The sequence below is a fragment of the Taeniopygia guttata genome, chromosome 37 (assembly GCF_048771995.1).
Source record: "Taeniopygia guttata chromosome 37, bTaeGut7.mat, whole genome shotgun sequence".
NCBI lineage: Eukaryota > Metazoa > Chordata > Aves > Passeriformes > Estrildidae > Taeniopygia > Taeniopygia guttata.
In genome coordinates this window covers 2,562,557-2,590,498 of record NC_133062.1, presented here as the reverse complement: position 1 = coordinate 2,590,498, position 27,942 = coordinate 2,562,557, and the positions used below count along the sequence as shown (strand labels likewise).

Here is a 27,942-nt window from a genome sequence, read left to right as displayed (position 1 = left end):
CTGATTAGGTTTGGGTCAGGGATGAGAGAATAGGTTTTTACTTAGAGGAGAAGTAGAAAAAATTTAAGTGACTTGGAAATTTTTTGTGTATGTTTGTGTGTGGCTCTTAGAGATAGAAAAATTTTGGTCTGGGTTTTTCGACGTTCACCTTTAGGGAACATTTTGTGAAGCAAGAAGAGATTTAAAGGTGACCCTTTAACTCATAAATAGAAGATTTGAAGCAAAAGAAAATAAATAGAAGATTTGAAAGAAAAAAAAAGAAAAAAACAGCAGGTTGGGGGGGCATATGTGAGGCTGCTGAAGCTGCTCTGGAAGAGCAGCTGCATTCCAGGCACCCAGGAGAGGAGCTTTAGAAATGCAAATTAACACTGCTGGGCCAGAGTGGGGACAATGTACCTGGCTCTTCTTGCCTGGGGCAGGAATTGGCTGATTCCCTCTGCCCCTCACCCCAAGCTCTGCCTGCTTGCACAGATGGAATCTGCACGGCTGAAGGCAGAGCCCATGGTGAGGATCTGACTCTGAAACAGAAATGGCTGAGGCTGCAAAGGGAAACAGCAAATGGAGAATGTTGTGAAAACTTCACTAAAATAAGGGGGGGGGGGATAATCCCCCTGCCCACTCCAACATCTGCTGCCACTGTCTGTGCTGTACAGGGTGTATCAGAGCACTGGGGCTTTTGCTAGGACAAGTTCAGGGAAACCAGTTGGAATTCAAGTATTTGATTATGTAATTAGAAAAATGCGGTCAATTGATGCAGCCCCGGCTGCAGGGAGCACCCAAAAATGAGGAAAAGATGAAGGGCCACCAGAAAAAATTCTACAACACCATGGGCCAGCCCCTGGGAACCCAAACCAATTTATATCAGGAGGCAGAGAACCCATTTATCATTTCAATGGCATCATTAGATTACAAGCTGTCCTCGGAATAAGAACCAACCAGACAGCTCCAGCTCCTGACCTTCCTGCCGACCAATCCACTGAAAGAGGAACACAACATTTCACCAGGGGATGGGATCAGATTATCTGTGAGCAGAAAAAAAGGGAGTTTGGGCAAAACTAAATGTCTCAAACTGCTGTTGGCAAAGAGATGACAAGGGAAAAGTGCTGAGAAAGATAACAAAGGAAATAGGAGAGCAGTTTATGTATTGGTCCAAACATGGAAAGGATGGGAATGGGACACGCTTATGTGGCTCCCCGGCACACCAGGGGTTAAACGAATGCTGCTTCTCCTCTTCTATGCTGCAGCAACTCTCATCTTTTTACCATGCTCCACACCTTGGCAGTGCAGCTCATCCAGCAGCTGAGCCAGGGGATGCAGGTGGCAGCCAGGCCTCCTGATCCACAAACGGCTACAAAAGGACACGGAATGAGGGCACCGAGAATAATCCCAAAACCAAAGAGGACCCGGGAAGAACAAAACAGAGTCAAGGAGTGAATCTGCCTGGCGAGAGAGCCAGGCACTTGTAGATAAGGAAGCTACGGGAGAAACCCTCAGTTCCAATAAATGTCACAAATTGACCCACACAGCTGCTCAAAGTCCCGCTACATTCTCAAACTTCGAGGAGAAGAACAAAGACTTAACAGAGCCACGAATATCGGCTGTTATACAAAAGGAGGGTGCATATTAACGAGGACAGGCAGCAGGCGCATCGGGAAGTCTGAACCTTCCAAGGACCTCAGCCCGTGGGCAAAGGCAGAGGGAGATGCGGCCGGGAAAATGAGGATAAAAAGGAGGCTGCGGACTACAACCATGGCAGAGAGCGCACGGCAAATGCCCCACGGCCTCTCCCCGTGCTCGGCAATAAAGTCACTTTTACAGGACTCCTCGCTCTCCTCCGGCCACAGAAACCTCCGGCGACGGGAATTTCCCCGCACGCTCCCGGCCGCGGGGCAGCCCCCTCTGTCCTACCCACAGCAGCCGGGCCGAGCCAGCGCTGCTCCGGCAGCGGCTCCTGCCCAGGCCCCGGCGGGAAGGAGACCGCGGGCAGCCGCTCCCGCCGCGCCCTCAGCCCGGGGCCGGCACGGGCCGGACACGGCACCACCGACCCGCCGCAGCCCCCTGCCGCCCCCTCCGCCCGCAGCCAGCCCCGAGCCCCCGCAGAACCCAGCGCGGCTCCCACCTGCGCCGGGGCCGCCTCCGAGCTCCGCCGACGCCGCCTCACCGCGCTCCGGCCGCTGCCGCCGCTCCCGGGCCCGCACAGACGCTCCCGGCGCCAATGGCGCCGCTGCCCGCCCACGGCCGCCCTCAGCCCGCCGCCGGGGCCGTGCTGCGCCCCGCTCCCACCAATCAGCGCGCCGCAACCACGACTGACGGCACCAGCGGCCAATGGCAACGAGCTCGGGGCGGGCTCTGCGCACGGCCCAGACTCGCCCCGCGCTCTCAGGGCCCCCCGCGCTGCGTGAGGGCAAAGCCGGAGATGAGCAACAGCCCCGGGACGGGCCCGGGCCCGAGGCGGGATTGAGCTGCCCACACAAACAAACTTCTCCGCACCTCCCGCCACGGCTTTCCCGGCCCTGCGCCTTCCGTGCCTCCGGCTCTGCGGGAAGCCCGGGAGCCTCCCTTCTCCTGCCCCTCATTAGTGCATCGGTGCTTCGCTTTGATTTCCCCCAAAAAGGGAAACCTGCCCAAAGCCCTGTGGGTGAGCGGGGGAGGGGAGAGATTTCTGGCAGAAAACTCCAAAGACTCAGAGCAGGATAAGGAGAAGTCAGTGCAGAGCCTTAAATGCAGCTTTCCCCACGCCTCCCTGCTCCCAGCTGCACCTCCTCCCCCGGCAGGGCAGGAGACAGGGAATGGGGCCATGCTCAGCTCATCCCCCGCGGCTTCTCCCTCTGCTCAGGGACAGGAGTCGTTCCCTGCTGCACCCTGCGCTCTCTCCCAGCCGAGACTTCTCCAGGAACTTCTCCGAGCCGAGTCCATCCCCTGGGGCACAGCCCCCTCCAAGTGCTGCAGCGTGGGTCACTGTGCCACGGGCTCGGTCCTGCCAGGCCAGGCTGCTCCAGCGGGGCCCCTCAGCCTACGGGTCACAGCCTCCTCTCAGGCATCCCCGAGCTCCAGCCTGGCTCCTGCAGGGGCTGCAGGGGGATCTCTGCATCCCCACGGACCTGCAGGGGGATCTCTGCAGCCCCATTATAATATAAATTATGGAATAATTCGTGCTTATGTAAAATATACATGAAGTCAGTTGTGCTAGTAGAAAAAGATTCTTAAAGTTTTAAAAGACCTGAAGACCCAGCCGGGAAAGACTGGAAACCACAGATGACAGAGAAAGAAAGACCTAATTTACAATTGAAAAAACGTGTCTCCCTGCAGTGTTGGGCTCTTTCCGGGGATACTCCACCAGACGCCCAAGGTGAAAAATGCACATATGTTAGTTTGAATAGTAGTGCTGTATTAACATTTTAATAGTACTGTAAATGTAGTTGTGTAGTTAAATTGAAGCTTTAGTAGTTAAAATAGAAACTATGTATCTGGGTTTTCTTTTAAGGAATGACATACTCGCTTTGACATAACCATCACAGAACACCTAAATCTTCCAAAGAAGAGGAATTTATGGTTTTCTTGTCAGAAGAATCTAATTTCTTCCGGCCTTGCTCAGACTCGAAGACGCCATGGGGATTAAAGGAAATAGTTGGCATATAACAGACAGAGTTTCTTGTTTTAAATAGAATGTATGCATAACCATGAAGGATATATGAATATGCAATAGTGTAGTTTTAGGGGTGATTCCTTTGTTCACAAGGTATGCTTGTTGTGGCTTAAGTGCCCCAGAGCATCTGGACATCCTTAAGTCTTTGCTTTTTATTGTCTTGTAATTGTCCTAACTCTAAATTTTTATTACTCTAATTGTATTACTATTTTAATAACCATGTTATTATTATTAAAAATTTAACAGCCAAGTGATTGGCTTTTTTCACAATTATGGTAGCAAAGGATGGTTTCTAACACCTCTCTGCCGGGGCCTTGGAGAGTCAGGGTGAGGAAGACGGGTCCTGCCCTATTTAGGCAGCCTCGCTCTGTTCCCCTGGTGTGTGACCAGACACAGGTTATGATCTATGGGCAAAAGGAGACAATAAAACAAAGAAAAGGGAAAGCATTCCCTAAAACCGCAGTAATTAGCCCCAAGACTAAAGTGTACACGAAGAACCAAGACCCAAGGACAAAGGATAGGTGAGTATTTGTTGGGATGGGGCAGATAAGGGGGGAATGAATGTGTGTGACAGAAGCTGCTGGGTATCCCAGACTTGCCAAGTGATTGCTGTAGTCTCTCATGCTGCTTTACGTCTTTTTCATGTGAAAAACGGCCAGTAAAGAGACCAAGGGAGTGATAAAAAAGAGAGAATCCCTCCCAGAGAAACTGGGACTGGATCTTAGGAAGAAGAGGAACCCCGTGGAGTGCCGGATTGAGGGATAAGAGTGCCCAAGAGCATCCGGGATTCAAACCTGCTGGGTTGAGGGATTAACATTCCAACAGCACTCAGGGTGTAGATATGTAATGTAGACGGTTTGAAAGTAAAAAGTATCTTCTTGTTGTATGTGAGAGTTAGTGAAAAATAAAAGTGAGTAAATGTAGATGAATGGTAGTATATGTAATGTAGATTGTTTTTTATGAGCTTTTCTTTATCTCCTTGGAGAGAGTGTTAGAGTGTTTCCTGGCAGTCGAAAAGAGAGTATTGCAGAGAAAAATTCCTCACTTGCTGTCCTCCCCCTGCCCTCAACTCTATTCATATTTTGTCCATTCCCTCTTCAAAATACAGATTTGTAAAACTCATGCTCTGTGTCCTCAGATGGCCTTCCCAAATCAAACCTTGGCTTCGTTGCAAATTGCATTGCACTAACTAGCATTGCCTTAAATTTGTTTTGGTGCAGGCAGGGTCACTTTGGAAGTAAGTTGTTGTTTACTTTGTTCCTGCAACCTTTTCAAGCTTGTGAATGGAAAAATTGTGATAGCAAAATAAGTCTTTATTTTTGCACTGCCAGCTGTGAGTGGCTGGTAGCCTTGGTGGAGGGTGCCATGAATTACAGGCCTGCAGAACACGCATAACAAAAGTAATTTACTTTGTAAGGAAGTTGAAAAAGGGGGGAGAGGTGATTGGCAGACTCACCTCTCCAGGATGTAGGATTAATGTTAGAAAGTGGACTGATATTGGAATGTGGCTGCTGAAATGTGAAGAGAGAAAAACAAAGAGAAAGAGAGAGAAAGGGAGAGAGAGAGAGAAAGAGAGCGAAGGGGAGAGCGAAATACACCCCCAAGGTCCCCTCAGCCACAGCTATCTGTAAGTTCTCCCCCATTCCTGCTAGGCAGAGTGACAACAAGGAGGGGGGGAAGTGGGGAAGGACAGAGTTAAACCCAAGGCTGTGAACAGGACCACCAGTAGAGAGAAGATCAAGGCAGAGATAGTGACTCTCACAAAGTGGTTTATTGTCTTAAGCAAGATTTCTTTTTTCTTTCTGATTGCTGTTGTTAAGAAGAGAAGGCTTTTGTTCTGAAGACAGAAAGTCTGTAAGACTAAAACAGTTAAATGTTACCCAAAAAGTAAAAGGCAAGAGATGTGATACATCTCATGTTAAAATTGGCCTGGTATTTTTTATTTAACTAATTATAGCTCACATGAAGAAGAATTGGTCTCTGCAGCTATTAACACAGCTGGATACAAGAAGAAGAAGTGGCTGTAGAAAAAGAGTTTAGTTAAACTCAGAAAGTTTTAAAGAAAACTAATGGTAAAAGTTAATGCACTATTATCTTTCTTTTAACACTGTGCTATTGAGAAATCCTTTCCAGGTACCACTGAAGCAGCAATCCAAACCACGGAAAGAGGGTGAATTCATGCCAGCAAAACCAAAGGACTTGTGAAGAAACTTGAGGAATGGACTATCACATCTAAACCGGGTGATACCAAACTGACTTCCAACCAGGTCTGGGTGGTAATGGTTTGGGAAGACCCAAATGATCCAAGGCAGGTACAAAGAATAACACCTCACTGAGAAATAAGGCAAAGCTTGCATCACTGGTTCTAAGCCCTGCCTGAATAAACCCTGAGACGCCTCCGACACCTCCTTGGCAGAGGAACACTGCCACTTCAAACAGGAGGATCGGGAGTGTTTCAGTCAAAGAGTTCTTATAGCCTGGCCTCAGCCTGTGGCTTGTACAGGGAAGAAGGGAAATTGCCATCAGTACTATACTGTATATTTTATGTGATTCATCCTCATATTGGACATGCCAGCTGGGCTATAAATGAATGTTTAAATTATGAGAATAATTGGCATTGTAGTTCACAAAATCTATGTTCTCGTTGCAAGAAGTATTGAGTACTGAATCAATCCCCTATACAGAAAGAACTCAAAAACTGAAGTAATAACTTTGTTTTGTGGATGGGAATTATTAGTGCCTGTTGACTGAGAGATACCTGAGGAATGGTGGGAAGCCACAGTTAAGGAGTGTCGAAAAGGACTTGCCTAAAAAAATGAGTAAAAAGGAGTGACAAGGGAAACAGAGGGCAAGCCTGGACTGAGCACTGTACTCACCACCGAGATCACACGTACCTGCTGTGGGAAGCAACCCCACAGGCAGGGGAGGTGGGGGTATAAGCCATGCCAGACCTCTGTCATTCCTGTTTCTGTCTCTCATTTGTTGTCTTTTCCCTTCTGAGATACCAGCAAGATCATGTCCCAAATGCTACAGAAAGTATTACACGGAAAGGAACCAAAGTTCCTTTTTGTTACACACACCCATGTCAACAGCCACAGACCCACCCAAACTGAGTACCTGCAGGCAAAATGGGGAAAAATATTGGATTACAAGGAACTTGGGAAAAAGTAGTAATACTTGGAGCATGGAATGTCCAAAAGGAGAGAGATGGATTTGTTTTACATTTGATCTTAGACATATAGTCCAAGATTCGGTAAAAAAGCAATTAGTAAACAAAAAGGTGAAACCAGCACAGCAATCTAGCTCTGTATTAACCCCAAATTATATACTGCATCGCATTATAGGACTCCAAGCAGTTATAGAGAAGATAACAAACAAAGCTGCTCAGGCACTGGAATTAGTATTGAGTCAGCAAAGCCAAACTATAACTGCAGTGTATTAAAATAGGTTGGCTTTACGCTATTTATTGGCTAAAGAATGGGGTGTACAGATTGTTGAAAATAGATGGCAATGAGGACATCATCCTGGAAAAAACAAAGGATATCAGAAAAAAATTATGACCCTGGTATCAGTCCAAAAAAAACCAAAGGGAAAATAATGTTAAAAACTAACAGGTGGGGTAATGTATTGAGAATGGGATGGTGGAAGAAATTAGGATTCTTCCTTTTATGTGTTACAAGTGTTTTGATATTTCTTCTTTGTTTAATCCCATGTTTTATTTGATTACCAACAGAGTCCAAAGAATGCAAGAGGATAAGAAATATTGCTCAAGCCAAATGATTTATAAAGAAAAGGAGGAGAGATTGTGACAAATGCATATTTATAATTGGCTTTTCGCAAGTGTTACAATGAATATTATATGTGTCATGTTAGAAAGTTTATGCTGTTCCATAGGATCTCAAATCCATATAATCCCAGTCCAGTTTGTCCCAGTCCATAGGATCCCAGTTCCATATTTGATCCCAATCTCTAGTTTATCCCCGTCCCTATTTGATCCCAGTCCATATTTGATCCCAGTCCCTATTTTATCCCAGACTATATTCGATCCCAGTCCGTATTTGATCCCAGTCCCTAGTTGATCCCAGTCCATATTTGATCCCAGTCCCTATTTTATCCCAGACTATATTTGATCCCAGTCCGTATTTGATCCCAGTCCCTATTTTATCCCAGACTATATTTGATCCCAGTCCATATTTGATCCCAGTCCCTATTTTATCCCAGACTATATTTGATCCCAGTCCATATTTGATCCCAGTCCCTATTTTATCCCAGACTATATTTGATCCCAGTCCCTATTTTATCCCAGACTATATTTGATCCCAATCTGTATTTGATCCCAGTCCCTAGTTGATCCCAGTCCATATCGCGAGGACGCTGGACTCCAGGACGGTTTGGGTGGATGGAGACGAGAGATCTCTGAAGGCTGCCCTTAGAATATCTGGTTTATTAGAGAGGGTGAAAGGCCCTGCTTGGAGTCACCAGACCTGACCTGTGGCAGGCCTGAGGGCGTGGGGGAAGGGAGAGGCAAGGGGTAGAGGAAGATAAGAGAGGATCCCAAGAGGATGTTCCAGGAGAGAGGCAGTTCCAAGAGAAGGGAAGTTCCAAGAGAGCGTCTGGCTCCTCAGGGACTCCTTGTCAGGGGCTTCAAGGTGGGCTGGAACAAGACTTGGGCCAACGGGGTCACAGACTCCTGATGCTTCAGGGGAGGGTTACAGGTGTAGGATGAACCATACATTGGGCTGAGATCCAACAGTCCATTTGACCCTTGGACCTACCTGTAGGTAAGGGCATTGTTCAACCAGAAGGGTGGATTGTCTTCATCCTGGCTGTGGTATTGTGTTCTACTTGTGCAGTAACTACGGTTTGGTATGTCACAACTTGTTACCATCTCAGTCTCTGTATTTTCTAAACCTTTTGCCAAGCAGTCATATTTATAAGGCTTTCCTATTTGAGCTTCCCCAACACATATGATCCCAGTCCATAGGATCCCAGTCGATATCTGACCCCAGTCCCAATTTTATCCCAGTCTATATTTGATCCCAGTCCATAGGATCCCAGTCCATATCTGATCCCAGTACCAATTTTATCCCAGTCTATATTTGATCCCAGTCCATAGGATCCCAATCCACATCTGATCCCAGTCTCTATTTGAACACAGTCCGTAGTTGATCCAAGTCTCCAGCTGATCCAAGTCCATATGATCCCAGTCCCAATTTGATCCCAGTCTGTAGGATCCCAGTCCCTATTTTATCCGAGTCCCTTGTTGATACCAGTCCATAGGATCCCAGTCCATGTTTGATCCTTGTCCGTATTTGATCCCAGTTCAGTTCATTCCAGTCTGTAGGGCCCCAGTCCCTAATTTATCCCAGTCCTTAGCTGACCCGAGACCACAGGATCTCAGTGCATATTTGATCCCAATCTCTGGTTGATCCCAGTCTATATGGCCCTGCACACATTCCAGAGGTCTGGAATTTCAGCTCCCAGCCAGGAAAAGACATTCCCTTTGCCCTCGAAGGCAGAGCTCTTGAGAAGGGGCTGAAAGCCAAGTGGAGCAAAATCCTACAGAGACATTTCACTGCTGGCCTCCATAACTTTAGCTCCTGGACTAAGAAATAAAATAATAATTGGGAAATAAAATAATTAAAAAATCAGGGGTGGGTCATTGGGGGCAGAGGGGGCAATTAAATTAGAGGAGGATTCAATTAAATCAGGGAAGGATCTTTGGCGGTCCCTGAGGAAATTAAATTGGGGGAGGGTCTTTGGAGGTCCCTGGCTCAAGGGAGACACGGAGAGAGAAACAGAGCAGGCAAAGAGAGGTGGGAGGGAAAGGAGGACACAAACACAATCAGCTGAGAAGGTGGTGCCCTGAAAAACAGAACTGCCACGGACTGGAGATGAACGGCAAAGAAATCACTAAGTCTGAAAGTTTTATTTGCTATCAAATACATCCCAGCCACCCAGCCCCACACAATCCCCATCTCCCTGCTCAAGACTGGGATCCCACTTCTCCCAATCTCCTCCGAAACCCATCTCACCCAGGCAGCTGTGGAATCGAGTGAGTTTGGCTCACTCGATTGAGGTGGATTGAGGTTTTTTTTGAGGTGGGAACAAGCAATTTGAGGTGGGATTGAGGCTCTGTGGGTTAAAATTAATTTGTTTTCAGTGGGATGTGAGAGGATTTGAGGTGAAAGATCGATCCCTCTTGGGTCTTGCAGCAGAGAGAGTTTGAGAAGAGAAAAAAATGAAGGTCAACACAAAAGGAGAAGCAGCCAGGTGTGTTCCCAACATGGATCACAGGGAATGTGGGTCACCAGGGCTGTGCCCAATGTGGGTCCTCCAGTGGGGGATGGAGTTTAGCTCTTCTCGCACTCGGGGCACTTGCAGGGCTTCCCTTACAGGTGCCTCCGTTGGTGTTTGGTCAAGTTAGAGCTCTGTGAGAATCTCTTCCCACACCGGAGACACTCATAGGGCCTCTCCCCAGTGTGGATCCTCGGGTGCTTGATGAGGGTGGAGTTGTGCCTGAATCCCTTCCCACAGTCGGGGCAGCAGAAGGGCCTCTCCTCCCTGTGAACCCGATAGTGCCGGAGGAGACAGGAGCTGGTCTGAAACCTCTTCCCACACTCCCCACACTCGTAGGGCCTCTCCCCAGTGTGGGTCCTCTGGTGCACAATCAGCTCGGACCTCCTCCTGAAGCTCTTCCCACACTCTGAGCACTTGTGGGGCTTCTCCCCATCATGGAGCTGCTCAGGGACCCCCAGCTCCGAGCTCTGGCTCCATCTCCGGCCGCCTCCCCGGCCCAGGGTGGGTCTTTCCCCCTCAGATCCCCGCGATCTGCGTTTGCAGCCCCTCCTCGTGCGGGATCTCCGGGGCTTTTCCTCCCCGTCGGGTTCCTGCGCTGTGGAGCCGCTCAAAACGGCCTCTTCCACCAGGTTCTGCCGCGGGGATTTGTCCTCCCTGCTCTCCATCCTTAGCTCCTGCTCTGGGGGAGGAAGGACAAGGAGAGGCTCTTCCTCTTCCTCGCAGCCTCCCAGGGGCTGGGAATGGGAAATCCTGGTTTGGTGAAAAAAAGGGATGAGCACACAGAGTTTGAAGCTCCCTCTGTCCCAGTCCATCTCTAGAAGTCCCTGGCCACCTGGGCTCCATAAAAACCTCCCAAACACCGAGATCCAGCCCTGAAAAAGCCTCCCAGGAGTTCCCCGTCCCTGCTGCCTCCCCTTTGCTGTTCGGGGCTCCCCCCTGTCCCAGCTGCTGGTATCACACTTGGATTGGGGGTCCCCCTTCTCCTCGCTGCCCGCCCTCCCCAGGCTGCCGGGAGTCCCAGCAATCCCAAAAGCTCCCCCCTCTTGGCTCTCCCCATTCAGGGGTGACGGGGCTGTTTGGGCTCCCGGGCTCCCTTCTCCCCTTCTTCCCTGCTCTGGTCTGCAGGGGCTCCAAGGAGTCCCCCCTGCCCCTCTCCAGGCTCTTTGGGGTCCCGCCAATGGCTCTGGGCTCCCTACTTTGGGCTCCTGGGGGACACAGGGATCTGCTCCTCCAGGCTGCCTCTGCCGGCAGCTGCCACCAGGACCCCCTGTTGTCCCCCCAAGGTGTCTTTTCCGCTCAGCTTTGAAGTTCTCCATTCTGCAAACACCCCCCAAAAAACCCAACCCAGGGACCCCCTGTAAGACGCCGTCTGAAGACCCTCACTCATTTGCCTGCCGATTGCCACCAGAAAGAAACACCCCACTCTAGTTCTGGCTTGGAGGAGGCAACAGTGCAGGTGTAGCCGCTGCACATCGCGGCAGCTGTTCCCAACGAGGCCTGGCAAGGACTTGGCAAGGACTTGGCTGGGACTTGGTGACGACCCAGCATGGACCCAGCACAGAGCGGCCTGCTGCAATTCCTGCTTCACTCTCCACTTTCAAGCCGAATGAACTGTTGGGGTGACACTGGTGGTCTCTCACTGCAGACCCCTCACCTGCCTCCTTACCACCGTGACAGACAGAGATTGAGAACCCTCTCCCCAAGGACTGAGACTGAGACCCCTACCACAGAGAGTGGGGGGGAGAATGACATGACCTGTTCTTCTCCAGTAACTTCAGTGGACTTATTCTTCATTGTGTTTGTTCTGCCTGGATGATTTTCAGTAGATTCACCTGTCCCCCCCACAGCAATTTCAGTAGACTCTTATTTTTCTGCATGTTCCCCCCTTTTTCCTCTGTGGACTATAACTGGACCCCTGGGCTGGGCAGGACTTTGCAGACTCTCCCCAACACAACAAGACGCATCCCCATGGTCTGGACCAGTGAGGATCTGGCCTGCGTTGGCAGCTATTCCCATCCCTTTCTCTCTCTCCCTCTCTATCTTTTTTATTTCTTTTCTGACCCCACTATGGCATTTATTGTTCTGGCCTGTAATAAAGGTGCATCTGTTGTGATTAAACTGATAGTCCCCTGCTGTTTGTCTTTTGCACTTTGGGATCGGCTAAGGAACCATCACCACACCCCGCTGCAAGCGCATCGTGACATTAAACTGGCATCACAGACAGGATTTCTGTCCAGGCAGAAGGGTGTAGGTTCTGTGTAGTCTGTAACAGGGCAAGGACGTTTCTCTCCAGCCGCATCTCGCCTGCCAGCCCAAAATGCTGAGCAGTGTCTGGATAGCAAGGGGAGAGATTCAAATTTCCTGCGAACTGCACATTGCCTCCGCGAAAGAAGAACCCACACTGTCTTCAGAAATTGCAAAAGATCTCTTAGTGCAAAAGGCGGGACACTGTGTTGTTTTGTGTTTGGACTGTCTGTGGAGGAAGGGACAACTTGAAGAAACTAAGCAGAGCCTCCCAGGCAGATTTTGTCTCTTCACCCACCCAGGGAAGCGAAGGGTGGCACAGCGACGGCCGTGTGCTTTGCTAACTTAAGTTTGTACCTCCCTGCTGTGGTTTTGGTCCCTTCACAAAAATGAGTAATAACCTTAATGCTAAAGCTAAAGATGAATTTTATGCTCTACTAGCTAAATACAATGCCAAACCTTCTCCAGGAGGAGAAGAATGGGCACAAAGTAACTGGTTTAATTTGGATAATGTGGTTGATAGAATATGTTCTTTACAACATGATACAAAATTTAAACTGGGCAGAAATAAAACCATCTTGTCTTACGGCAGCTGTAGAAACTCGCTTCGAGAGAAGAAGTGAGGAAAATGCAATAATAGACTCCCTTCAAAACCTAGCTGAAATTTTGCAAAAACAATTAGATGAAGAAATAAGTAATTTATTACAAGCTGCCCTTAAAGAGGAACAGATTAAAAATACAAAGCTGACCAACAAACTAAAAGAAACAGAGGAGAAGGAAACTCCTCACATTAATCAAAATTACCCTCAAAAAGAATTCGCTCTGATGAAAAATTGTGGGGAACATTGTTACCCTCACTTGAGACCCTTAGTTAAAACAGAATATAACTATCTCAGTGATGATGATCTTGAACCCCACATCACAACTAAACACGTACCTTGCCCTGCCACCGAGTTAGCTGAGCTTAAAAGGGAATACGGATGCCTCCCACATGAATCAGAAACAGAATATGTTTTCCGGGTGTCCTTCACTGAACAAGAAGCCAGTGGGTACTGGGGACACGGTGTCTTCTTAACAACAGGAGATAAACGTGACTCGTGGTCCCTGACACAACGTGGGGCTTTTTGGGCTGGGGGAACAAGCCCCTTGGAAAGGGGAGATCCTGTAGCTATAATTAGCACCCCTGACCAACTCCTGGAAAGTGTGCACAAAGCCACTTGTCTGCAAATGATTCATTGAAAGAAATTAATTCCTGGCTTTGAATCCCCAATGCAATCACCTGTGAAGCCTGAAATAATGACCCCTTTAATTTGTGGGCTTCCAGAAACACTCAAACCTACTGCCATACCTTACAGAAAACTACAGCAGCTGTATCTCCTGTAGAAAGACCAGACAGATTTCCTAGTAACCAGAAGAACTCATTGGTTCCCCTTTATGACTTGCTGAGGAAAGGAGTAAAATGGGATTGGACTTCTTCTCAGGAAGAAGCATTGCAATTGCTGATTTTTGAAGTAACAGCTCATCAAGCTCTGGGTCTCGTTCATCCTACAGACCCCTTTCAGGCAGAATGGGGATTTGCTGTCTCAGGATTGTCAGTACACATTTGGCAGCGGGGACCCGAGGGTCCAACAAGGCCTGTTGGTTTTTATTCCCGTGGTTTCAGAGATGCTGAGAAAAGGTACACTACCTGGGAAAAGGGATTGTTTGTGGTCAGCCTGGCTCTCATTGAAGTGGAAAGACTTGCACTACAACTACCAATTGTATTGAGAAGCCCTTTCAATGATATTAAGACAGTCACTACTGGGACCCCCCCTCCTGACGGGGTGGCCCAGAGAGCCTCGGTAAGAAAGTGATATGCTCAGATTGAACATTACTGTAACATCTTTACAGTAACAGAAGGAGCTGTGAAAAATTTGGCAATACAAGAAACTGAGAGCTTGGATAGCAGCCAGGACAAACCTGCCTCTCTAAGCAAAGTGGCCCCTCCTTTCTGCCCTGAACAATCAGCAAACTCTTGGTTCACTGATGCCTCTGCTAAACGAGAAGGGAAGGTGTGGACATATAGGGCAGCAGCCCCCCACATTTCCTCTGGTGAACTAATTAATGAGGGAGAAAGCAGTTCTCAGGTCAAGGAGCTGAGAGCTGTCTGGAGTGTTTTCCAGCAAGAAGCACAGAACGCCTCTCTTGTCTGTCTCTACACTGACTCCTATGCTGTGCACCAAATGATCCTGATAATCCAGCACATTACCCTGGCCAACCTGTTCTGGTGGACATCCCTTACTATAGGGCTGGTACCACTTGTGCTAAAACCCCCTCGGAATAAATGTGCATGGGAAGCCTCTGGTGCTCTAGGGAAAGAGCATTGGATAAATACACACTGGATAATTCCATCATTCTAACCTTTTTTGCCATATAGTGGCAGGATTTTCTTGTTATGTTTACTTTTACAGAAGAACTCCGAGGGACATGAAGACCACCTAATTCATGATAAAACTGGTAATACTGTCCTGCATCCTACCACAACCCCATGGCCAGAAACCAGCTAAGTGGTTGCGGTCTGAAATAACTGTGGTAGTATGCAGAAAAAGTGAAAAGATCTCTTTAAGCACAAAAAGGTTTGTATGCACCGAAGCGTACAGGATTGTTGACACAATTTCACATTAACACAAACTGCAGAAGTAGCTTGTCTTTGGTCCAAAAATACTGAAGCGCTTTCTTTTAAGTTTAAAGTATTGATTTAAATAGTGGGGAGAACTTGATGTTAATGTTGTGATACCTACCACCCAACCACCAGTTATGCTTACCCCAAAAATTTCTAAAGTTGAACCATATATAATCAGAAAAAATGGCCAACAACAAATATTGTTCAATCCGGCATGGTCTCTTAAACAAGTTAAATTGCTAATGCAAAGCAATGTCTCTGAAATTCAGCCAGCTTGTTCACCTTTCTTGTAAACTTCTTTCCAGGGTTGGACGACCTCGTTACGACAGTGGAACCCTTCTAAATCACGGATGCCAAGAGACATAACTGGTATTGTGGGAACAGGATTGGAAATTCTAAATAGTATTAATTCAGAAGTATTATTAAATAAATTGGCTGCTACAACCAAAGATTTGACCCAATTACAACAACCACTGCAATCATCCTTATCAGCCTTGGGAACACATCAGTGGTTGCTAACAAACATATTGCCAAATTGGGAAAGGGTAAATCTGAATGACCACGAATTGATAATTGATGCACTCAATGCTACACAAAGCAACGTTTCCTTAGCCCTTAGCTGCATCCAGGCACAATTATGGATGCAGTCAGTTGCTGCTTCAATTATAAGAGAAGGTGAAGAAGGCACGTTTCCTATGGAAATTCGGAAGATAGTTTGGGACAGTGCCACTGACTTTGAAAAAGATTTCCAATCCTGGTGGAATTTGGTGAACTTCATTTATGACCCCACTGCAAACTTAGCCACAGCTTTTGTGTTAACCATACACAATGCCTCCGTGCATTCAATATTCCCCATTATTGCATTAGGATTGAATCATGATGGAGCCACTCTCTATCCTTCCGAGCATAGAGAATGGGCCCGACAAATTGATGATAAATGGCAAACTGTTAACTTAGAATCTTGTATTGTCCGAGAACAACAAGGGTTCATCTGTGAAAGCAATGCAATTATAGCTCAGGATATTTGCCTGGACACTGAACAAAATATCTGTCACTTTGAAATCCATCCTAATGAAACTCCTAAAACATTCCTTGTATATATAGGCAATGGATGTGCATGCTTTAGAACTGCTTGTAACACAGTGTATGTAGAAGACACAGTAGTAGATACTAAAAATCATTCAAATTTTTGTGCTTGCAATTTCACTAAAATTACAGGATGTGATTTTTCTTTTGAAGCTCCAGTTACTTCATATCAACTTTTAGAATCTAATTACACGCTGATTCATAAGCTATTGCCTACCCCCATTGGAATGAATCTTACTCTGGTAAGGCAATTATTGCTTCACCAGGACTTAATTAAAATCTTAGGAAAAATCAAGGAGAACGGACAGAAAACACTGGTAACTATTCATCATGATGTACAAGAAATACATCGGGTTATAGAAAGGGTGAAAAGTGATGCAGAACATAGGTGGTAGGATACACTTTTTGGGTGGTCACCTACTGCTACAGGTATCCTGAACAAATTGTGTCATCCCATTGTTGTCCTTTTGATTTTAGTTTTGATTGGCTTTGCTTTATCAGCAATCTTGCTTATTATGAATTGGAGAATGATAAAACGATTATCAAAATTGACAGCTATAATTAATGCACACCACTTGGCCGATGTGCTTTATACTATAGACATCCCCAGGACTATAGACACAAAGCAATTATAAGATTGGAAGATTGTTTGTTTTAGTCACTTAGAAAACCTGATTTGAATTCTTAAAGATTGTTTTATTAGTTTAAAGAATTGTTTTAATATTATTTAATCAACTCATTGTTTATTGATTAGAAAATTGTTCCAATTAAAATTGTTCCAATTAATATTGATTCAATTTATACTAATTATTGTTATTGTTTTACTATTTCCCCTATTCCCTTTTCCCCTTCTTTTTCTTTTCTTTCCCTTCTCTGGGATATGCTGCCAACATTAGACGAGTCCTGAAGACTTCACAACGACACTACAGAAGATCTCTTGGGGGCAATCGTCAGTCACGGGGTGGTGTAAGAGGCCGTCTAAAGACCCTCACTCATTTGCCTGCCGATTGCCACGAGAAGGAACTCCCTTCCCCCACTGCAGTTCCGGCTTGGAGAAGGCAACAGTGCAGGTGCAGCCGCTGTACCGTTACGTTCCGTTCTGAATGAGGCCTGGCAAGAACTTGGCAAGAAGTTGGCAAGGACTTGGCGAAGACCCAGCGTGGACCCAGCACAGAGCGGCCCTCTGCAATTCCTGCTTCACTCTCCACCTTTAAGCTGAATGAACTGTTGGGGTGACTCTGGTGGTCTCTCACTGAAGACCCCTCATCTGCCTCCTTACCACCGTGACAGACGGAGATCAAGAACCCTCTCCCCAAGGACTGAGACTGAGACCCCTACCACAGAGAGTGGTGGTGGGGGAAATGACATGACCTGTTCTTCTCCAGTAACTTCAATGGACTTATTCATTATTGTGTTTGTTCAGCCTGGATGATTTTCTGTAGATACACCTGTTCCCCCCATAGCAATTTCAATAGACTCTCATTGTTCTGCATGTTCCCCCCTTTCCCTCTGTGGACTATAACTGGACCCCTGGGTTGGGTAGGATTTTGGAGACTCTCCCCAACACAACAAGATGGATCCCCATCGTCCGGACCACTGAGGACCTCGCCTGTGTTGGTAGCTATTCCCATCCCCCCTTCTATCTCTCTCTCTCTCTCTCCTTTTTATTTCTTTTCTGACCCCCACTATCGCATTTATTGGTTTTGGCCCTTAATAAAGGTGCATCTGTTGTGATTAAACTGATAGTCCCCTGCTGTTTGTCTTTTGCACTTTGGGATCAGCTAACGAACCATCATGACACCCCGCTATAAGCGGATCGTGACAGGGCACAAGCTCTGCTGCCCAGGAGGGTCCCGTAGTGCAGGGGTTTGCAGATGGACACGTAGCGGTCATAGCACATGACAGTCAGGAGGAAATACTCTGCCGAGATGAAAAAGACAAAAAAAAAAGCTGTGCAGCACATCCAGGGTAGGAGATGGTGCTGGTGCCCCAGAGGGAATTGTGCAGGGCTGTGGGGACAGTGGTGCAGATGGAGCCCACGTCGCTGAGGGCCAGGTTGAGCAGGAAGAAGAACATGGGCGTGTGCAGGTGGTGGCCGCAGGCTACGGCGCTGATGATGAGGCCGTTGCCCAGGAGGGCAGCCAGGGAGATGCCCAGGAAGAGGCAGAAGTGCAGGAGCTGCAGCTGCCGTGTGTCTGCCAGTGCCAGCAGGAGGAAGTGGCTGATGGAGCTGCTGTTGGACATTTGCTGTGGCTGCACATGGGCACCTGGTCATGGAGAAAGGACAGGGACAAGTCAGGAGAGGCTGCTCGGAGCCAAACCTGGGCCATTCTCTGCAACCTGTCCTGCTTGGACTCCTCCATGCTTTTGCCTGCTTTGGGAAAACCTTTGTCTGCAATCAGAGCACAATCACACTTCTGGCTCACCCTGAGATAAACCAGACCTTGCCCAGAGCAGAGGGATCCCTGAATGTCTCACCCTCTCCAAAAATCTCTGGGCAAGGTCTCAGCACCCCCTTGTGCCAAGGACATTCACAGCTCCCTTGGCCAACCCAGCAGCATTTCCTCAGCTGTGGCATTTCTGCAATTCCACATGGGACATTCAGGGAGCCCCCAGAGGCTCTGGCACAGATCTCCACCCAGGAGGGCAGCTCAGAGCTTGGAAAGGGCACAGCAAGGAGATCCTTGGCTGTGCCCATGGGGGGATCTCAGGGAGGGGCTCAGCTCATTCCCCTTTCCCATGGACTTCTTTGCCCAGAGCCCCAAAGGTCCCAGGGAAGCATGGACACCCCATTCCCATGGACACCCCTGCCTAGCAGGAATGCCAAGGGCAGTGCCTGACTCACCTGCTGCAAATGCCAGAGCCTCCCTGGGAGCCCCAGATAACAGTGACAATATCAGGGGAGTGCAGAAACAAGAGAAGATGTTGTGGTGCTGTGCCTGAGAGGGCAGAGGCAGCCGGGCACTCAGGACAGTGTTCCCCTGCCCTGCTGTGCCCAGCGCCTCCCACACACCAACAGTGCCCTCCTGCCCCAGCACTGCTCTGGTTCAGTCCCCTCTGCTTCCCTGAGCATCTCCCTGGGCCTGGACATCCCCTCCTGAGAGGTGCCTTGTCCCTGCCAGCAGAGCCCATCCCACCCTGTGTGCCCTCGGCCCGGCCCTACAGAAACCTGCCTGTGTGCAGGGCCCTGGCTGGGGCAGGCTCTGTGTGCAGCTGGGCAAGGGCAGCTCAGGAGAGCCCTGCTGGGCCCTGCAGAGGTGATGCTGCTGCTGTCCAGGGATGAGGAGTGGCTGAAGGCCCTTTGGGAGGCTCCCAGCAGAGAGACTGACCACCCAAAGTCACAGTTCTGGAGTCTCTGCAAATGTTCAAACATTCCTTTGATGATCCCGTGTGTCCCTTTCTGATCAGAATGTTCTGTGATTCTGGGATTGCAATTCCTGTTCTGCTTCTCTCATCCCTCTGTTGTCTATAATGAAAGGAGAGAGAAACCCCTTGCAACAGTGTTAGAATAGTAAAGTAAAAACCAGACCTTTATTGGAAGCTTCTCAGTGTCCCAGCAGGAATGGGGCACACCCAGCCCCTGATTTCAACAAGGTAATAAGGTTGATTAATGAGGATATTTAACAGGAATATCCAGTAGGAGATTCAGTTGCTCCAGTTACACACCCCTGACTCAACCCATTGGAGTAGGTTCAAGGGCTTCTTTGCCCCAGATTTATTTATGACTGCTTACATTGTTGTCAAAAACCAAAATATTCTTCTTGTAGGCACTCTTCCTGATAATAAGACTATACAATATTTCAGGAATGTATTTAGACAGTCAGCTTATTGTTCTAAAATCTAAGAGATAGGTAGGAAACATACTAGAGTCAGTTAAGGATTACAGTTATATAAGAACATAATAATAGAGTTTAATAGAGTTAAGTAAGTATTATAGTTTTGTAACTACATGATAGTAATTTATAGAGCTACGAATATCTGAAAAATGCATAAAAGGCAAAATAGTTTTCGTCATCACCCCAAATTTCCCATCCTTCTCCAAGCAGGAAATTGAAAACACTCTCAGGAATTCACCTGACCTTTACAGCAATCCCAGGCTTACCTTCTTTGGGAAGTGCCCTCCGGAGCTGTGCCCAGGCTGGTCTGGAGCTGGGAGCAGCCCTGCCCCACCCAGCCCCTCTCAGCAGCAGCACCTGCCCTGCTCAGGGTGGCTCCTTCCCCCCACAGCTCCTGGGCCGGCTGAGAGCTGTCCCTGGCAGGCAGCAGAGTCCCTGGCCCAGCACAGCGCCCTGGGCTGCAGGACCCTGCTCTGCAGGACAGCCCTGGGCACCCCTGGCTGCTCTGCACAGGAGATGAGCAGAGAATACACTCACAGGGTCTGTGGGCATTGGGATGTTCCAGCTTTAGGAGATCGCTCCAGGAGCTGCAGCTGCATTGTCCTGCAGCCAGAGGTTCCTGTGCCAAGGGCTGGCAGTGATTCTGCCCCAGGCACTTCTCAGCCCTGACTGATTGAAGCTCTCTGTGCCTCTGTGCTGTGCCCGGGCTGGCTGCCCCAGCCCTGCTGAGCTGGGAGAAGAGCTGCTCAGCAAGAGAAATGTGCTTTTGAAGCTCTGCTTGGTTACCAGGATCACCCTCTGTGCCAGGAGCCCGGCCCAGCTCAGCAGCACAGACACAGCACAAGGACTTTAATGACCCTCTGGGGCTTTGTGCTCAGGCCCTGAACATCAGACCCTGAGTGGGAGCTGAAGAAACCTCTCCAGAAGTCCAAGTCAGAATCCAACTCCAAAGTTCCTTGGACTTTTAATGGGTCCCACTGAGGGACACGACTGAGAAAGTCCCCAGGCAGAGCAGAGAACTGGAGGCACTGATGACAGGTGGGGACAAAGAGAAGCCAAGTCTTGGTGCCCTGGGGTACAGCAGGGTCTGTGCCACCAAGGGCTGGGAGGAGACACCTTGTCCTGAGGCCTCCTGGCACAGCCCCAGCCACTGTCACCCCCTGGTCCTGCCCTCAGCATCCCCCCCTAGCCCACATCCCAGTGGCCTCAAGGATCTGCTGGAAGGAGTCCCTGGGGAGCCTTGGTCAGGAATGGCCCTGGGGGCTCCTTCATGCTCCCAGGGAATGCAGGTTTTCAAAGGACTTTGGGTTTGGCTTTTGCCTTGGAGTCTCTGAGAGGTTTCTGCAATTATGGCCTCCAATTATCTGCTTTAATGAGTCCCTGGAGAGGCTTTGTCAGTAACAACACTCAGTGGGGCTCATTAATGCTTCAAGGTACTTCAGTTCTTTTAAGGTACTTGGTGTTTCCCTTTTAAACCAGACTCTGTGTGAGGTTTGTGCAATCACGACCCCAATTATCTGCTTTAACGAGTCCCTTGAGAGCTTTGTACTGACACTCAGTGGAGCTCATTAATACTTTTAGATACTCAACTTTTTTCACGTACTTTGGATTTCTTTTCCACACTGAGAGGTTTTTGTGCCATTTTGAATCTCTGAGAGGATTTTGTGCCATCCTGGTCTCCAGTTCTCTCCTCCAAAGAGTCCATAAGGAGCCTTTGTTGTGGATGGACCTCAGTGGGATCTATTAATGCATTGAGACATTTTGGGTGTTTGCTCTTGATTTTAACTCCTGGAAAGGTTTGTGCAATCTCCTCTCAGGCCCTGAGGTTCCAGGGCTCAGCTCCAAATGCACCACGGGGCTCTTTAGGATCAAGCAAGTCCTGACAAACCATGGCTCTGCCTTGATTTCTCTCTGCTCTCGTGCAGTTCATCAGGAAGTTTCTGTAGTGGTTTTGGTTCACCATTTTGAGATTTCTTGGGCAATGCATCATTTAGTGTGGTGGGTTCAGTGCTGTCTAATTACCAGTGCACTCACTAGAATATAGTTACTCATTTCCTGCTGTGAGGTAGGATAAGGAGAAAGGGAAAGTGGGATCAAAACTTTAAAACAGCATAAAGAAAAGTTTATTAGCAGTAACTAAAAGAAAGAGCAATAAGAATCAGCACAAAACTTTCAGAACACTCTTCTTCTCGCCACAACTTTTTCTTCCCTATTGACAACGTAAGGAGACAAAACCTAAAATTTTCAGTCAGTTCACCACCTCTAGAATAGTCCTGCTTCACTTCACTTAGGGAGAGGAGTCTCTTTTTCTTGCTATGGAGACTTCTCCATAAGGAAACAGTTCTCTTGTGCCTCTCAAGTTCCATGAATAGCAGCCACTCGGAAAAAGTGTAATAGTGAAATCCCTGCCATTTTTTCACAGCTTTTTCCACAGCTGTGTTTATGGGCCATGTCAGCTTATGGGGTATTAGTTTAAAGATGAGTTGTTCAAGACCAAAGGTTCTCTTCAACTGCTTCTGAAATCATCTCTGGGAACAGAGGTCTTCTTCTCTCCCTGAGGGCACAGGGTCTCATCACTCTGCTCTCTTTCTCTGTTCAAACTTCTCATAGGATCTCAGCTACTTCAACATTTGCTTACTTTTACATGGAGGCCTTTGCTGAAACAAGTCATCTCCCCATACTTTTCAATGGCTTATGGGGAAAAAGAGAGTCTGATGTATCAATGACATCCTTCTCCATGGCTTTAGCAGAGGATTTCCACCCCAACATCAAGGCATCTCCTCATCCCTCCCATCTGGGACTCAACTTCCTCTTCACTGACCTCGGTGTCTTCATGTTGCTCCTCTGTGTGCCTGCCCTGTGTCCTTTTCTCTCACTGGAGGGAGGATGGCAGCACTGGCAGAGTCAATATCTGCCCGGGGCTGCAGATGGTTCCGTGAGCCCCTCCGGACTGAGTGGCCAATTCTAATTTTGGCCATGGTTCCTGGACATGAAGACCAGTTCTTTTCCATAGGAATGAAGGAACAGAGCCCCACTGTTTTAGGGGCAAATGAGAGGTCACCGCCAGAGGACAATGCCAGCCAGAGCTGCCAGATTCTGTTCTTAGAGATACCCTTGAATATAGGAAATTTTTTAGGCAGAGTGTCAGTTTTGGCAAGGGGCATCAGAAAAGACAGATGGTTTTTTTCCATACAAAGGAGAGCACGGAGCCCCAGTGCTCCAGGAGCTGATGAGAGGCAGGCATTGACATCCCAAGATCAGCCAGACCTGTCAGGTGGTCCCTGGGAGGCCAAGCCAGCCAGACCTATTCCATGTTCCCTCGCTTCCATGGGGCCCCACAGTGTCCCAATGGTGCCTGGCTTCCAGGAGGCCCTGAGGTGTCACAATGCCCCCTTGGTGACACCAGGCCCTGAAGGGTTGGAATGCTCTCCATGGTTCCATCAGGCCCCACAGAGTCATAATGGTCTCTGGGTCCATGAAGCCCCACGGTGTCACCATGGCCCCTTGGTTCCATGGGCTCCAGTGGTGCCACAATGATCCCCTTGGTTCCATGAGGTGCCCACAGTGTCACAGTGATCTCCATGGGAAGGAAAGAACCAAGCCCCAGTGTGGCAGGGGCAGCCACCAGAGTCCAAGGCCAGCCAGGCTTGATGGTACTGGGAGATTTTGGTTGGGACCAACCGTTGGATATAGGGAATTTTAGAGGTGGAACCCCACTTTCAGACATGGACACCCGGAGTTGAATGATGGTTTTTTTTCCAAAGGAAGGAAAACACAGATCACCGGTGTTTGAGGGGCAGATGAAAGGCTGCCATCAGAGGTCTACGCCAGCCAGACCTCTTTGCCCTGGTAGCTTTTGTCTGAAAGCAACACTTGGATATAGGGAATTTGGGAGGTGGAACCCCAATTTTGGCCATTTCTGTGTAGATAAGAAGGACAGTTCTTTTCCATAGGAAGGAAAGCACAGAGACCATGTGTTTCAAAGGCAGAAGAAGAAAGAGGTGGCTCCTGGGAGGCTCAGCCAACCAGACCTGTTCTTCCTGGCAGGTTTTGTAATGGAGGAATTCTTGGATACATGGAATTTGGGAGGAGGAATCTCAATTTTGACCACGGTCACCTTGAGAAGGACAACTTTTTACATTGGAAGGAAAGCACCAAGCCCCAGTGTTTCAAAAGCAGATGAGATGCATCTCTCAAGAGGCCAAGGGCAGCCAGACATGTCTGTCCTGGCAGATTTCACTTGGGAACATTCCTTGGATGTATGGAGTTTTGGAGGAGGAATCCCAATTTTGGCCATGGAACCCTGGAGGAGAAGGACAGTTCTCTCCCATAGGAAGGAAAGCCCAGAGCCCCAGGGCTTCAGGGGCAGAGGAGAAGCAGCCCTCGACATGCCAAGGTGGTCAGGTGGTCCCCAGGAGGCCCAGCCAGCCAGACCTGTTCCATGTTCCCTTAGTTCCATGGGACCTGTTCTGGTTTGAAAGCAAAACCAGTGAGAGACGCCAAGTCAGAAATACAATTTATTGGGAAAAGGGGAAAAGGACAAAAAAAACATGCAATAATACAAAGGGAAAAACTACTGACAAAGTCAGAATACAACCTGGCCAGTGTGCTGGTAGCAGTCCAAATTGGAGTAGCTGCAGTCCTCTTGGGATGGAAGATGTAGTTGTTGTGTCTTCTTGGAGAACCCGTGAAAAGGCTGACCCTCTGTCTAGAAATCCCCAGTTTTATCCAGGTTGGAATGCCTAGCTCCTCCCCCCTGGGCAGAGCATCTTACAATGGGTCATTATGAGTCACGAGGTGTGTCCTTAATCACCTGCTCCTGGACGGTGTTATCTCTGAGTCGTGTGGCAAGGCATTGATGGGGCTATTAACAGCAGATAAGGAAAACTGCCCCAAAGCAACTCCTACTCAGATGGTAAATAGGAAAACCTTCTGTTTTTAATCTTGGACAGGACCCCACAGTGTCGAAAGGATCTCCTTGGTTCCATGAGGCCCTGAAGTGTCACAATGTTCCCCTTGCTTCTGCAGTGCCACAATGGCCCCGTGCTTCCATGAGCCTTTGCAATGTCACAATGGCTTCGTGGTTCCACAGAGCCCTGATGTGTCGCAATGGCCCCTGGGCTCTGTGTGTCCTCGCTGTGTCACAGCGGCTCCTCTGTGACACTGCGGCTGCACAAGGTCACCATGGACCCTTGGTTCCTTGGGGTCTCTGAGTTCACAATGGTCTCCTTGATTCCATGAGGCAGCAGAGTGTCACAATGGCCCCTTGGTTCCATGAGGTTCCGTAGTGTCACCGTAGTGTCCTTGGACCTGCATTGTCACAACTGACCTGTGGTAATCACATATCCTCTGAGCAGAGAGAGAGATCTCCCAGGATTTTCCTGGGAAGCTGTGAGAAGCTGTGAGAAAGCTCAGAGAAAAGAATGAGAAACAATTCTTACCTTCACTTGCTGCACCTGTTGTTGTGCACATGTGGAATGTGTTATGGAGATTTGTTTATCAAAGGGTGATTTCTAAATTGGCCAATGGTGATGGTGTTTGGATTTCAATTAACCAGTCTGGTCTGTCTGTATCGGACTGTCTACAAGAGCGATGAGTGTTTCTTAGCAGTATAGTATAGGATAATGTAATAAAGTGATTGATCAGCCTTCTGGAATCATGGAGTCAGTGCTAATTATTACAGGCTGGGGATGCCCTGCTACGATAGTTATCTAAGTCAATCTTCCCTTACCTCTGAATGCTGAACAGAATAGGCTTAACAGGCATAGCAGGAACACCAACCACTGTAGACCCAAAGAGCTGGCTGAGGAGTTGGGAGAAAACTTCCCTGGTGTCATTTCCTCACAGTAGGTACCATTATTAAAGTAATTCCAACACATACAGTTAGTGTGTGGTAGCCTCGAATCTGTGTGCCCACCGTCCAGAGGAAATTAAAAATCCATAAATTCCTCACCATGTTAACCCATCAAACAAATTGATTATCAGCCAGATTTGCCATAGTTATAGGATGGGAAAAATGTAGCCACAACCATGTGCCACCCAAACCAGGGTAAGCTAGACCACATGGTGACACCGAACAAGGTTTCTATATCCAGTACACAAAAAAAAAAAAAAAAAAATTATGTTACTCAAGAATTGTTATTTTCATGTCAACATTTTCCTCTCAACGCCCTTGGGCTGCACATTAGGTGCCAAAATTGGTCTTGGTTTGCAAGACAGGTGTCTGCCAAGGAAGGTGGAAAAAAGCCTCCTGTGGAATGGAGAATGTAAACCCCCTCCCTCCAAATTATTAGAATCATGAAATCAAGGGGCTCTCAGGCAGGCAAAGATATGGGAATAGGAATGTCAGCTCTTTCCTAGTGTGTATAACAAAGCAAACAAGCAGCAGCAGCTGCGGCACGAACAGCAAACAGAGCAGAGCCCAGTCCCGGCCTTTGGGCCGTGGCGCTTTCCCTGCGGTGCAGTTCCGGGCACAGCCAGCAGGGGCGCTGTGGCTCCCGGGGGCAGGGCAGGTGCGCTGACCCCCACGCGGCTGCAGGGGGCGCTCCGGCCGGGCTCGGCAGCGCGGGGCCATGGCGGCTTTGTCCGAAGGGGGAAGGGCTGGAGAGAGGCTTTGCTTCACAAACCCCGGGGCAGCCGGCTCCGGTGCCCCAGCAGGACTCTCAGAAAGCAGTCAGCTCGGTGCCCCAGCAGGACTGGCAAAAAGCAGTCAGCTGGGCTGGCAGGATGTCTCGGCAGGCAGGGGGTGAGGGGCTCCAAGCAGGGCAGGGAGAGCCCAGCTCAGGATCCTGGACACCCGAGCAGACAGGGATAGGTCTCTCTTTTAGTGGGGCAGGTGTAAATAAGGTCCCAGTTTAGTGGCTGTTCTCACGAGCAGAGGCTCATCCCAGGACAGAAGAAGCAGCTCTGGCCCGGGCTGTGGCAGCAGCAGTGGAAACTCCCATCTCCAAGAGCAGCAGCTCCTCCCAAAATAAGGGATCAGCCGATAAATATCAGCCAATGATAAGGAACAAACAGAAAGGAAAAACCCAACCCCCAACACTGGTTTATAATTCCTAATGCTAAGGGAGAATTGTATAAAGTTTTAATTCCACCTTTATAATTGTTTACATACGAGCTCTTGAAATGTCAGGGGTAGGGATTGGAACCTGCTGCTCCAAGGCTCCTCTCACAAAAAGAGGCTTAGAAAGGCTGGCGGTCCTTGGAGATATTTGGGGATCTATAGGGGCTATTGGGGGTCCTTTCTGTGCCTCCTGACCTGACAGGAGCTTCTTTAATAAACTTTGGCTAAAGCTCCCAGTCTGCCCATGACAGGAGCCCCTGTGAGTGCCTGTGACATCCCGGCTCTTTGGCAGCCTGGGGACACTTAGAAAGTCCCCATGAAACCCCTCTGAGGGCCTGTCAAAATATCTGAACCTTAATATGCAAACTGTCGGCTCTTAACTGAAAGGTTGGTGGTTCGAGCCCACCCAGGGATGCCATTTATGTCAGAATCTGTGGTATTTAAATGATCCCAAAATTGCAGAAATTTGCTGTCTTTGAGCCCCTCTGCCAAAGAAGAAGCCATAATTCATCTGTGCTGGTTTTCAAGGTTGTTTATTCTTGCTTATCTATAACATGTTCTGTCTGACCTGCAGTAGGCCTTTCTTGCGGGGCAGCGTGCAGGGCTCTGCCCCTCAGTGGGAAGTTATAAATATTATATACCAGAAACTACCTGTGCTATATTTACAATAATGGGCCAATACCTACCACCTCTGTTGAACAATGTGTCCCCAGTCTAAACCAACAGAAAAATGCGAACACTACAGTGAAACATGGAAGGCATGAAGAAGACTAAAAAGGACAGGACACACACGATTTCCTCCATCTTGCCTCCTTTGAACCCCTTATCTAGAATCCTAAAATTCTACTTTTGCACCCATGTCACACTAATTATTACTCATATCAAACACTCAGAGTGTGTAATTCATCCTGTAAGATTGAAAACTCTTTTCCATGGACAGAGATCACAGACAGTGTCTCTGGGGGCTCTGTCCAGGGGGGTTCCTGACCCCTGCCAGGGTCCCAGACCTGCCAGGGCAGCCAGAGGGATGCCCTGGATTACCACAGCAAACCTCATCAGGACCCATTGCTATGGTCAGTGTCCAAGGCAACCATCACCAGCCCCT

General features: G+C 48.4%; 1 protein-coding gene across 1 annotated transcript in view; it reads right to left on the bottom strand.

The window, feature by feature from the left end:
* LOC115492522 (uncharacterized) overlaps positions 1 to 27,942 on the bottom strand; it is a 152,864-nt gene that overhangs the window by 6,613 nt on the left and 118,309 nt on the right. The window contains exon 11 of the mRNA XM_072921465.1: positions 10,043 to 10,391. Within this exon, the coding sequence (XP_072777566.1) occupies positions 10,043 to 10,391 (349 nt within the window). The remainder of the gene's footprint in view (positions 1 to 10,042; positions 10,392 to 27,942) is intronic.